Source organism: Phalaenopsis equestris, unplaced genomic scaffold, assembly GCF_001263595.1.
Source record: "Phalaenopsis equestris unplaced genomic scaffold, ASM126359v1 Scaffold000232, whole genome shotgun sequence".
Classification (NCBI taxonomy): domain Eukaryota; kingdom Viridiplantae; phylum Streptophyta; class Magnoliopsida; order Asparagales; family Orchidaceae; genus Phalaenopsis; species Phalaenopsis equestris.
In genome coordinates, this window is record NW_018164674.1 from 234370 (window position 1) to 247254 (window position 12885).

A 12885-nucleotide genomic window follows, 5' to 3' on the forward strand; every position below is an offset into this window, starting at 1 on the left:
GCAATAACCCCCCATCGGCCTTCTCTGCCCCTTGAAGTCCCAGCCCCTCCACTTCGCTGCCCCTCGCTGTCCCAGCTCTCCACTTCGTTGCCGCTTGCTACTGGCCCCTCCAACCACTTCCCTATCTGTTGTCACACGGTTTCCCCTTGAAGTCCCAGCCCCTCCACTTCGCTGCCCCTTGCTGTCCCAGCTCTCCACTTCGCTGCAGCTTGCTACTGGCCCCTCTAACCACTTCCCTATCTGTTGTCACACGGTTTTCAACCACCTCTAAGTTGTTGCCGCACCTGCTAGCCACATCCAACCTGCTGTAACCCCCTTCCAACCCCTACAACCTATTGTCGGCCCACTTCAGTCACTACAACATGCTGCCAGCTTCTTTTCCAGCCACCTCCCACTTACAACCATCCCCTTCCAACCACCTACTGCTTGTTGTATTTAGATGACATGCAAATATCAATGACATAAACTCAATATGATTAATTAAACTTAAAGAGCCAGTAAAATCTATTTAAGCAAGTCATAGTGCAAATTAGATTTAGGAGAAATCAAATATTCCTATAATTTAAAAATATAAGTACTTACCCCAATAACGAATGATTCTCTTAAAAATCATTCTCTTCACTTTTCTCCAGTGAAAACCTATAGTCAAAATGCATAATGAATTATTAGTAAGTTATTATATGTTAATCTTATTATTAAAATAAATTAGTCTTTATTTTACCTTTGATGTATCATTTATTAATAATTACTTTATTATTACTATTATGTCAAATGTTGTCTTCATCTCATAATATAAATTTAATTATTTATTTCAAGAATTTAAACTTAATGAAATTTTGGCCAAAAAAAAAAGGTCGATCCTCCTAATTTGACTTCATAGTTATTTTATGTAATTTATATCTTTTCAAATAGGTTTTAAGAATATATCAATATACATACATTAATATTATGTAACAATTTATTATTATTATTATTATTATTATTATTATTTATTCACATTAAATTCATTATATGTAACATTAATTCATAAAATTAACAAATAATTAAAAGTTAAATAAATCATACCCTAACCTTTATTTATTGCAGTCGATCTTTCCTCAATCCAAATATGGATATTCTCTATCTTGAATCCTGACATAATTAAATTTGATTATTTAACATTTAATAAATATATATATCTAAATTAAATATGTTAATTTATATGATAAAACTATAGCTTACCTTATAAATGCTCGGTTCGGCTTCTCCTGTGCTGCCACAATACTCTTCTATTTCCAATGATAACATTATTACCCAATTATTATAACATAATAATTCTTTAACTTCAATTATAAAATCATCCTTACCTCTGATCACGCCTAAGACACTTCTCCTCTGCGCTTGGAACCCACTGGAAAACTCGCACGAGCTTCTTCTCATTGGCTCCGCCTCTCTTTTTTTCTTCTTATGCTCGAAGCCACAAAATCATTGCTTCTCCTCCTCTATGTGAGCGCAGCGCCTCTCTTCCACTACGCGAGTGCAACGCCTCTCTTCCTCTTCCTTTATGGAATCACGGCGTCAAAGCTCCTCCTTCGTTCTCTACCTTCAGTGTTGTTTGATTATGCTCCTTAATGCAAATTGTTGGCTCGCTCCTCCTCCTTCACACGTTGCCAGTGCATGGAGCCAAAACTTCCATCTTCCCTCTTAACTTCGATCAACTTGGGTTCGGATTGACCCGCACAAATGCATAAGGTGCTTCCTCCTGTGGCTTTGATGTATTCCATTGCACGCAAAGAAACCCTCAATGTCTACTCCAACAACTTCTTCTTCTTCCTTCTTCCCTTTGATTTCTTCATCTCCTCTTCCTTCTACTCTGCTCTCTCTCTCTCTCTTTATTTGTTAAGAACAAAGGAAACTATTCTTAAATGCTTAAAGATGAACAAGACTGTCGGGATGATTTATTGAACCCTTGCCACCGTTTAAAATCTTATTTTATTTTATTTATTTATATTTTTTATTTTGTTACTGGTTATAACATTCTAGTCCCTACAACCTACCGCCACCTGGCCCACCTCCCACCTACCATCGTCCCCTTCCAACCACCTACCACTTGTTACCACCCTTCCAACCACCTCTGACCTACTTGAGTTACTAATTCCCCTTAAACCACAGTACCGTCGTCTTTGCCCTCAGCCCTAATTGGGTCTTGTTGTGTCTTTGTTGTTTCCTAGTTTCAAGCGTCTCTGATTGTAACCGTTATTTTCTTTTGAGTAATAATACTTGTTTTCCCTATTAAGGTTTGCGTTAACTCCAGTATCATTTGATATATTCGTGTTGCGTCTTTGTTGTTTGTTAGTTTCAAGACAGTATCATTTGATATATTCGTGTTGCGTCTTTGTTTGTTAGTTTCAAGCGTTTTTTATTTTAACCTCTATTTACTTTTGAGTAATAATATTTTTTTCCCTATTGGAGTTTGGGTTAACTCCGGTATCAGTCTAGCCCCTCAATTTTAGAAGAAAATTTATGTATAGAGTCAAATCCCAATATACTGTATATCAAAATAATCAGACACTATAGGGAAACAAAATTATTACAAAAACAACAAACCTTTGTCCCACTTAGTGCAGTCACCTACATGACTGTTTTTTCTCCATTGTATCCTATTGAGTGTCATATTTTCATTTAATTTTAATAATCTAATATCATTTTTATACAACATGCCCGAGTCGTTTTAGGTTTACCACTATCTTTCTTAACATAAGTTAAATTTAAAACATTTACTCTCTTAATAGGGTCATCAAATGGTCGATGTTTCATGTGACCAAATAATCTAAGGCGACTCACTCAAATCTGGCTTGTCACAAGAGCTACTCCAACCCTTTCACGGACATATTTGTTTCACATTTTGTCTCTAGGTGCAAAACAACCCACTCATCCCCCTAAGCATTCTCATCTCAGCAGCAACAACAACAAGCCTTTGTCCCACTATATGGGGTTGGTTGCATGAATCATGTTTCTCCATTATATACTATTGAATGTTATATTTTCATTTAATTCTAATAAATTAAGAACATTTTTCATACAACAAGCCCGAATCTTTTTAGATCAACATCTACTTTTCTTAACATAAGTCAAATTTTAAATATTTACACTCATAATATGGTCATCAAATGATCGATGTTTAATGCGACTAAGCTATCTAAGGCGATTTTCTCTAATTTTGTTTGTCATTAGAGCTACTCCTACCCTTTAAGAGATAAAATTTATTTTGTATTGTCTCTAAGTGTAAAGTCACTCATCCACCTAAGCATTATCATCTTAGCAACACTTAATATTATGCTTTTGTTTTACAGGCCAACATTTTACACCATAAAGCATTGCAGTTCTCACCATCGTCTTATAAATTTTTCCTTTAAGCGATACTTTTCTATCACACAATAAGCCTGATGCATATCTCTATTTCAACCAACCAACTTGAATTCTACTAATAAAATCCTCATTGATATCACCATCACTTTGAACAATAGATTTGAGATATCCAAAATGTTCGTTCTTTCTAATGACTTGATTACCAATTGCTATAACCCCGCCACAAGATCTATTACTACTAAAATTATATTTCATGTATTCAGTTTTAGATCTACTCAAACGAAAGCCTTTGGATTCTAAAGTTAACCTTCATAAATCAAGTTTTTCCTAAACTCTCTCGTAGTTAACCTTCATAAATCAAGTTTTTCCTAAACTCTTTCGTTAGTCTTTTCCAAAAGAAGGATATCAATCAAGAAGGATATCATCAGTGAAAAGCATACACCAAGATACATCCTCCTGTAAATGTCCAGTAAGAACATTCATAAATAAAGCGAGGAAATATGGGCATAATGTAGATCCTTGATGTAAATTGTAATTTGACTAAAATACGAAAAATATTTGGTCAATCCTCCTTGTGTTCGAACGCAAGTAACAACTACAGTATAAATATCTTTAATGACTTGATTGTAAGTAATATGAAAACTTTTTTTCTCTAAAACTCTCATAAGTACTTCTATTGGAACGTTATTATAAGTTTTTTTTTTCTAAATCAACAAAAATCATATGTAAATCCTCATTGCTCTCTCTATACTACTCCATCAAACCTCTCTTAAAAGGAATTGCTTCCATAGTAGATTTGCCCGGCGTGAATCCAAATCGATTTTGAGAAATTTCTGTATCTAGTTGTAACGTATGTTTAATTATTCTCTCCCAAAAATTTAACGTATGACAAATTAATTTCTATACTTTACACTCATGTGCATCCCCTTTGTTCTTAAAAATAAAAATTAATATACTCTTTCTCGACTCATCGAACATCCTTTTAGTTTTAAAATAATATTAAAATATTTAGTAAGTCAATAAAATCTCAGATTTTCTAAACATTTTCATACTTCTATTGAAATAGTATCAGCTCCTATTACTTTTCCACGCAGAAAAAGTAAGTTATTATAAAATTAAAATGCAATAAATCATAAATCAACAAAATGAATGATCGTGCGATGAAATAAATACAAGACGTAAGATAACTATGTGCAACCATCTACCCAAAACCTCATGCTAATAAAGTGTAACAAAAACTTTATACCACACCACCCATGAAAATCATCAACATAGTCAAACGCATATCCATGGCTCACTCATTCGCTAAGGATTGCAAGATACATGATAAATATTATTCCATTATATTGACAATTCTTAGTCATTCTATATATAATGGATGTGCAAAAGGCACCACCAAAAATAGAACAAATCTATGCAACCAACAAAAAAAATCTTGGAATAATAGAGAATTTAAAACCGAAACTTTATAGCCAAATGTACAAATAGTCATTCTATATATAATGGATGTGCAAAAGGCACAACCAAAAATAGGACAAATCTATGCACCAACCAAAAAAATCTTGGAATAATAGAGAATTCAAAACCGAAACTTTATAGCCAAATGTACAAATAAGCATAGTTATGAGATAGAAGAATCCACACAACCAATGATTTAATTGGCAATCAATGTCAGATGAAGATCCATGATTCAATAGCCCATTTTGAGGCAAGACATAAAAAATCAACATGTTTTTTTCTCTTGACAACAACTACCAATATAATTCATAGAAATATTTAAATATTGCATGAGCATATTGTAGGAAAAAATAAAACATATATCCTAATCCTTGCAAAGGTTCCAGAAGAATAAAAGCAATAATACAACATCATATTAGATGTTGAATCACATAAATAATAAAAAAAATGCTCTTGTCAAATGAAGATCCATGATTAAATAGCTCATTGTGAGGCAAGACATAAAAAATCATCATGTTTTTTTTTTTTCTCTTGGCAACTTCGTGCAAAATAATTCAAAGAAATATTTAAACAATTGCATGAGCATATTGTAGGAAAAAAAGAAAACATATATCCTAATCCTTGCAAAGGTTCCAAAAGAATAAAATCAATAATACAACATCATATTCAATGTCGAATGACATAAATGATAAAAAAAAGTGCTCTTAGAGAGGGGGGAGGTGAAGGGGGGTGGGTAGGTATAAAAAATACTAAGTAGGCATACTTGTCGTTCAAGAAGCTGATTGTAGGTTCCCTTTATTGATACATCTTTTCCACTCTTTGGACTACCAAAAACTTGATATGGTAAGGGTGAGCTTGCGTCTGAAGCTGCCGCATCTATGACTCGATCATTCTCATATTTATACCTAGATGGGCAAGGCAAAAAGTCTTGTTACCCTAGCAGTTAAGCAAATCAATTAACTTCTATTGGAAATTAAAAATACAATTAACCAGATTGATTAAAAACAATGCAATTATCGACTAATATTACATATTAGATTTAACTCAAAGGCACATACGAATGGAGATTATAAAGCAGACTACAAAGATGAGCACAATTAGTCATGAAAAGAGTAGCCTACCCAAACAAATAGATGGGAGAAAACTTACCTAATTACCAACATGCTAACTCATGCTACAATACAAAATAGTACAGTTTGTCTTTTTTTTTCCTGCTTGAATTTTTTTTTCTCTTTTTATTTTTCAGTGCTAAAGAGGCTAACATCACAATTGTTGCTTCTACTAACAATAAATCAACAAAATAACAATTTCAAACTACAAACAACTCCACATATATGCAACTTCTTCTTGTGAAATCATGGACTTAAGCACATGTGTGAGAAATGATAAGCATCAGTCATTGAATAAAAGATCAGAATAGTTCCTATACTTCTTAGGTTTTCCATAATAGTCCTAAACTTTTCAAATATTCAATTTAGTCCCTCAACTCACAAAATCGGAACCTCCATTCAATTTAGTCCCTCAACTCACAAAATCGGAACCTCCTCCATCTTCTTTTTCACTTCTCTGTACAAAAAATGGTGAATGAAAGCTATTAATAAGACAATTTTTTAACTTCTCAGGGTCAATCCACTGAGTTGAGCTTGTATTGAGAAGTGAGGTAGACCCTAAAAATTAAAAATTCAAAAATTGAAAGCTTCTGTCTATCAATTTGAGTCCAAAAAAACCACAAAGTTAACTGTAGGACTAAATTGGTTTAAATTCATTGAGATGGGGCGCTAAATTAAATGCCTGAAAAAATCTAAGACTAAATGAACGAGCTTAATAGCTTTTGGGCCAATTTGATAATTCATTCTCACATATAGTAGATGCTTCAAAAAGTTCCATTTCAACCATATTCTTCTCATGTAGCATAAACACAAAAGCCGTTTTCAAAGCCATAAAAGAACATAATTACAACAGAGCCTTGGAAGTTCAGTCCCTGCATCCTTTTACCACTCATTTATGATAACAGGTATACTCGCTGTCAGTCCTACCTCAATAATTTACCATTTAAAAAAATATCTTTCGCATTGGCTAGATTCCCCTACCTCCGTAGTGCTTCCTACACTCACCCATGCCAGCATCTTTACCATTTTGATCCTGTACTTTATATCATTTTCTCATTAAAAAAAGCCTCTGAAAATATATAACTATTCCTTTAAAACAAGCCTGGTAAAACTCTTAATTACTGAGATAGCTCCATCAGCTTATTAGCTCAGTCTAACTAATGTTAATCGATCCTTGATCAAAAGAAAAACATGTTAGTTTCATGCATAGCACAATCACAGAACAAGCTTGATGATGGCAAAAGTATTAGACATGTGATGTTCAATAGCAGTTATTTAGTTCTGCATGAATTTAAAACAAGATCACTGCCACTTTAGAAGGGATTAACAAGCTGTTCTAAAAAGTGTGTTGCTCATAACCATACTCTGCATATGGAGAGCACTAAGAATCCCAACTTTCGCTCACTAGTGTAGCACAAACTGCTGCTTATTTTGTGCACAGGATGGTGGGAAGGCCAATGCTCACAATCTACCTCAACAAACAAAGCATTAATCTTTGGTTAAGGTTCCACGTCCCAAATTATCATTTTGCACAAAGGTCCTTGCATGTGATATAAAATAATAAAAAATAGATGGTTAATGCCATATGATTTTATCAATGTAGAACAAAACAACTTTAAAAGTGATATTAAAATTATCACCAACAATATCTACCAATCATCGAGCTGGCACAAAGTTAATGATGGAAAAACAACAATAAAATTACAAAATTTTGTCTTACGTACCTCAAAAGTTCAGAATCAGCACGGATATCAATCTTTTCAGTCTCTCTGCGAATCAATGAATTAACCCGTAGTGTGTACGTGGTGATCGACTGAAGCAACTGTGAAGGATTTCCCAATGAATCAACAATTATAGCCTTAACATCATCGGGCACTTGACCTTCTAGTTCCATGATGAACTTTGCAGCATCAACCTGAGAACTAGGATTAATTCCAGTGCCTTCATAAGCAGGAAAAGTACTATGGATTTTCTCAATTAGAAGATTGGAAAGAGACTCGCACGCCAGTCTAATGTTTCTTTCTTGTGATGTTTCGATAAGAATTATATCATCTGATGATTTGCTGCCCTTTACAGTTGAATAAACAGCTTCTTTTTCACTGTGTAAATGGATATCATCAACAGAACCAGCAGTGCTGCCTGTATTCAACCTCTTAAAATCTCTTGCTTGAATAACATACTGATGAAGCCGTTTTTGGTACTCTGAGAAGATCTTGGCAGCCTCATCGCACTGTCGATCGTAAGCGTCTAACATCACCTGTTTGTGTCTTATTTTTTTTGAAAGACAAGAAAAAAGCAATCAATAAAGCTATGGTTATATTAAAAACAGAACAGGGTGCATGCAAATATAGAGAGAAAAAAAGAACATAAGGAATATCAACAACCAATAATTTTGTACAGGTTCACTCCACTGATGCTTATGCCTTGTTGTAGCAGCATGATTCTCAATGATTTGATTATAGATAATTAAAGCCCTAATCCTTCTTCTAACAGAACCACTCTGGAGAGAAAAACTCAGGTCAGTCCGTGACTAGGTCAGCCAAAAAGTAGGCTCCAGAACTTAACACAGTATTCCAATGGAAATTATTAGTGGAGCTATATTGAATTCGTAGATTCAGCAAACACCAATTCATTTATAGCTTTACATAATTCAGGAAAAAAAAACAGTACAATTTCCCTATTTGTAATCCTAATATTAAAGTAGGAACACGTTATTTTCATGTAACGAAGCAGTTCTCATCTACTAGCAGCCCGGATAGGAAAATATTGATGAACTTGAAGATTTAAAGAACGATTACCGCGAACAATTTCAGATATCCTCCGTATAACCAAAAAAGAGGAAATAGTAATAGAAAACCAAAAGAATGCATCTACTTCAGTTTATCAACAAGACAAGAAACGTGCTCACCTAGCACTGGACCTCTCATCAATCATTCTCTTCCGCTCCGACTCCTCCCTCGCAATATCCATCATTCGCGCCCTCAACTCCCTCCGCTGCCTCCTCACCACGCTTCTCAACCTCTCCGCCTCCTCCTCCGCCTGATCCCTCTCCCGCAACGCCATCTCCCTTGCCTCGATCGACAATCCCTCCTCAAACCCCATCCTTCCCATCTCCCGCTCCCTCCTCCTCGTCCTACCACCATCCGCCGGCGCCGCCAATCCGTGGACCAGAATATTCCGGCGAACTGTTCCGGTAGTTCTCTCCGACCGCACTCTCTGTAGGAGAAAATTCCAGACCGGAACCATATTCCCCCGGCAGATCTTACGGATCTGATCGGCGGAGGGAAGCTGGCCAGAGTATCCCATCTCCTTCTGGAGCCAATCGAGAATCTCCTCCGGCCTCGGAGTACCGCCGCCGCCCGGCACCTGCATCGCCGGCACCGACGACTCGCCGCCGGTAAGCATGCAAAGGTAGTGTGGGACAGAGAGAAAGAAGGTGGAGTGTTTTTGTAAATGATGGTGGGAGCCTGGGAGGGCGAGCGGGCCTGAACAGTGGAATGGATGTTTATGTTGTGCCGCCGGACATTATAGTTAAAAGTAACTGACGATTATGAACCGTTTGATTTGAAAGAGGTTGATTCTTATATCAAATGTGAATCGTTGATCTGATGGACCCCCTTTTAACTGAAAGAAAGTGTTGCCAGCCGGCCGTGAGGGTTATGCATGGTCATTGGACTCTAACATTGACTATTTAAATAGTTCTCTATTCCTTTTAATTGCCTCTAATTATAATGTTAATTGCATATTTTATAATAATTAATTGTGATGATTTTGTATGGTGCAATGTGTTTAGAGACTATAAGATAATATAGTGTGACACTTATATGATTGATAGATGTATAGCTTTAAATAAGGGTGTATTTGGGACAGTTTGTGTTTATCCAAATAAACCACTTATCTAGAAACACAACACGTATGGTTTGACTTACTTTCTGCGTTTAATGAAAAAACCAACTGCATTTTCAGATAAGTTGCTCAAACGCAGTTTTTTATCGGTGATGCGGCGTTTTCAAAACGCCGCAGCGGATAAGCTGCCCCAAACGAATCTTAAGTTCCACATCAATGCTTTGTCTTCATCACTCATAATGTTCATCCAATAACCCAATCTCTTTCTATAATACTTTAATAATCAGAGCACCAATCTTTAAATCCTCGTGGATGTAGATGACTTCCATCTCACCGAAAACAACTTTGATGCCATTGTTGAGCTCCTCCAAATCCTACGATGCAGGTTTCACGTGCACAATCTTCGAACCATTTATATTTTTATCGTCATTAAGCTACAAATATCATCTGAACTCCGCCTCGTTCCGCACGGTATAATGTGAATTTGAATACAAAATTCTTATCCATTTATCCAATCTCTCAACCTTTAAAAAGTTATCCACTAATTCATCTTTCTTTCTCTCTCTAACATTTCTTGCTTCTCTCTCTTATCCAATCTCTCAACCTGTATTTTATTCATTAATGGAATAAAATAAGGGAAGTTAAATAAGTGTTATGTTTTATAAATAGCGAAGTTTGGGTGCTAAATATACAAATTACAGAGTTTTGTGAGCTGTGCAATTCCCCCTTTATTATATGGCTACAAACTACATTAATTTTTATTTTAAATATTATATCCCATATTAAAATATCACTATAATAAATTTAATCCTTCGTGTTGGATTAATACATCAATATAAATTTTGCACTAAAATTTTGTTATGCATGAAGAACTCAATAAAATTATATTTAAATAACAAATTAATAGACCTACTTTCATCAAATAAATAAATAAATAAATAAATATATATATATATATATATATAGAGAGAGAGAGAGAGAGAGAGTTATATCTTATGTATGTAAATGCATTTAATATAAAATAAATTATGATATGACACAAAAATTAATTAATTAACAATATATTGATTTGGGGGTATTTACATACATCCATCCATGAATACACAAAGATGGCCATGCATAAAATTTTATATTATTTTCCTTAATTGAACCCACAGTTTGAAGTGTCTGAATTGAGCCTATTTGCCGAAGTGGTTGGATCGATCTGACATGTCTAAATGGCTTAATCAAGCCAACATGCTAGAGTAGTTGAATCAAGTTCATCTACCGACGCAATTGAGTAAAGCTCGTCTGCCGAAATAGTTACATCAATCTCTCCCGAAAAGACGGTCTAGCCCGCTTTTAAGAGGGAGACTATCAAAGAATGTCATCATAAATTGTAAAGACGTCCATCGACCCATCCTTAAATGCATCACTCGATATTTATAACTATGAATTTTCATACAGACATCAAAGGTACACGTTGAACCAATGCTGCCCGACACTTACAGTACAATTTTTTTTATCATGACACTGAAAAAGAGTGTCATAAATTATTACTTAATTCTTCATTGAGTATACAAAGGAGAGTCAAAATAAGATCGAAGAGTATTTTTCTGAAAGGAATCTCTGCAAATAAGAACTCAATACATTCCCTAAGATTCTCCCATAGTACTCACATTCATATATATATATCTTGCTCCCATTTAATACATTCCCTAATAAAATGAGTTCCATTCGCTAACGAACAATATTAAATTAAATACTAGAATTTTTATATATTTATATATCTATCCTCTATAATTTTTTTTTAGTGTGAAATTTACTTTTTACATCTACACTAAAAAAAGTTCACATCACATAAACATCGTTAGTTTAATGAAAAAACCAACTGCATTTTCAGATAAGTCGCTCAAACGCAGTTTTTATCGCTGATGCGACGTTTTCAAAACGCCGCAGCGGATGAGCTACCCCGAACGAATCTTAAGTTCCACATCAATGCTTTGTCTTCATCACTCATAATGTTCATCCAATAATCCAATATCTTTCTATAATACTTTAATAATCATAGCACCAATCTTTCTCGTGGAAGTAGATGACTTCTATCTCACCCAAAACAACTTTGATGCCATTGTTGAGCTCCTCCAAATCCTACGATGCAGGTTTCACGTGCACAATCTTCGAACCATTTATATTTTTATCGTCATTAAGCTACAAATATCATCTGAACTCCGCCTCGTTCCGCACGGTATAATGTGAATTTGAATACAAAATTCTTATCCATTTATCCAATCTCTCAACCTTTAAAAAGTTATCCACTAATTCATCTTTCTTTCTCTCTCTAACATTTGTTGCTTCTCTCTCTTATCCAATCTCTCAACCTGTATTTTATTCATTAATGGAATAAAATAAGGGAAGTTAAATAAGTGTTATGTTTTATAAATAGCGAAGTTTGGGTGCTAAATATACAAATTACAGAGTTTTGTGAGCTGTGCAATTCCCCCTTTATTATATGGCTACAAACTACATTAATTTTTATTTTAAATATTATATCCCATATTAAAATATCACTATAATAAATTTAATCCTTCGTGTTGGATTAATACATCAATATAAATTTTGCACTAAAAATTTGTTATGCATGAAGAACTCAATAAAATTATATTTAAATAACAAATTAATAGACCTACTTTCATCAAATAAATATAAATATAAATATATATTGATACGATATCAACAAATTTTCATCATCAGCACGAATCTCGAGACAATATTTTGAGCAAAAAACATTCAAACTTCGATTACGAGTCATCCGGAACTCCGATTTCAGCAAAATTATAATCAAACTGATCGGCTCGATGAAACGGACCTAATGATATAAAAGTTAGTCCAATCTAAGTCAAATCAAGCCTGGATCAAGTCATTGAACTACTACTGGAGGATTTCCAGAGGCATTTGAAAGGTCAAAAGGATGTCGAATCTAGCGAGTTTACAGTCAAATCGAGCGTCTTGAAAAGACGAATCCAACGAGCCCAAGATTGCTCAATTCCGACATCGTTAAGGCACTCAAATGTCTATCAAACGTCATCTGATCAAGGGAAGCTCTCCGGACCGTCCGATCAAAATGGTTCATATTCCTGCATTA

At 34.7% G+C, this 12885-nt stretch overlaps 1 protein-coding gene across 1 annotated transcript in view; it reads right to left on the reverse strand.

The window, feature by feature from the left end:
• LOC110023831 (AUGMIN subunit 5-like) overlaps nucleotides 1-9376 on the reverse strand; it is a gene marked incomplete at its 3' end in the record, with an annotated part of 12066 nt that extends 2690 nt beyond the window's left edge. Inside the window, 3 exon segments of the mRNA XM_020723441.1 lie at nucleotides 5570-5711; nucleotides 7640-8182; nucleotides 8824-9376. Of these exon segments, the coding sequence (XP_020579100.1) occupies nucleotides 5570-5711; nucleotides 7640-8182; nucleotides 8824-9320 (1182 nt within the window).
• Between the last annotated feature and the right edge of the window lie 3509 nt (nucleotides 9377-12885).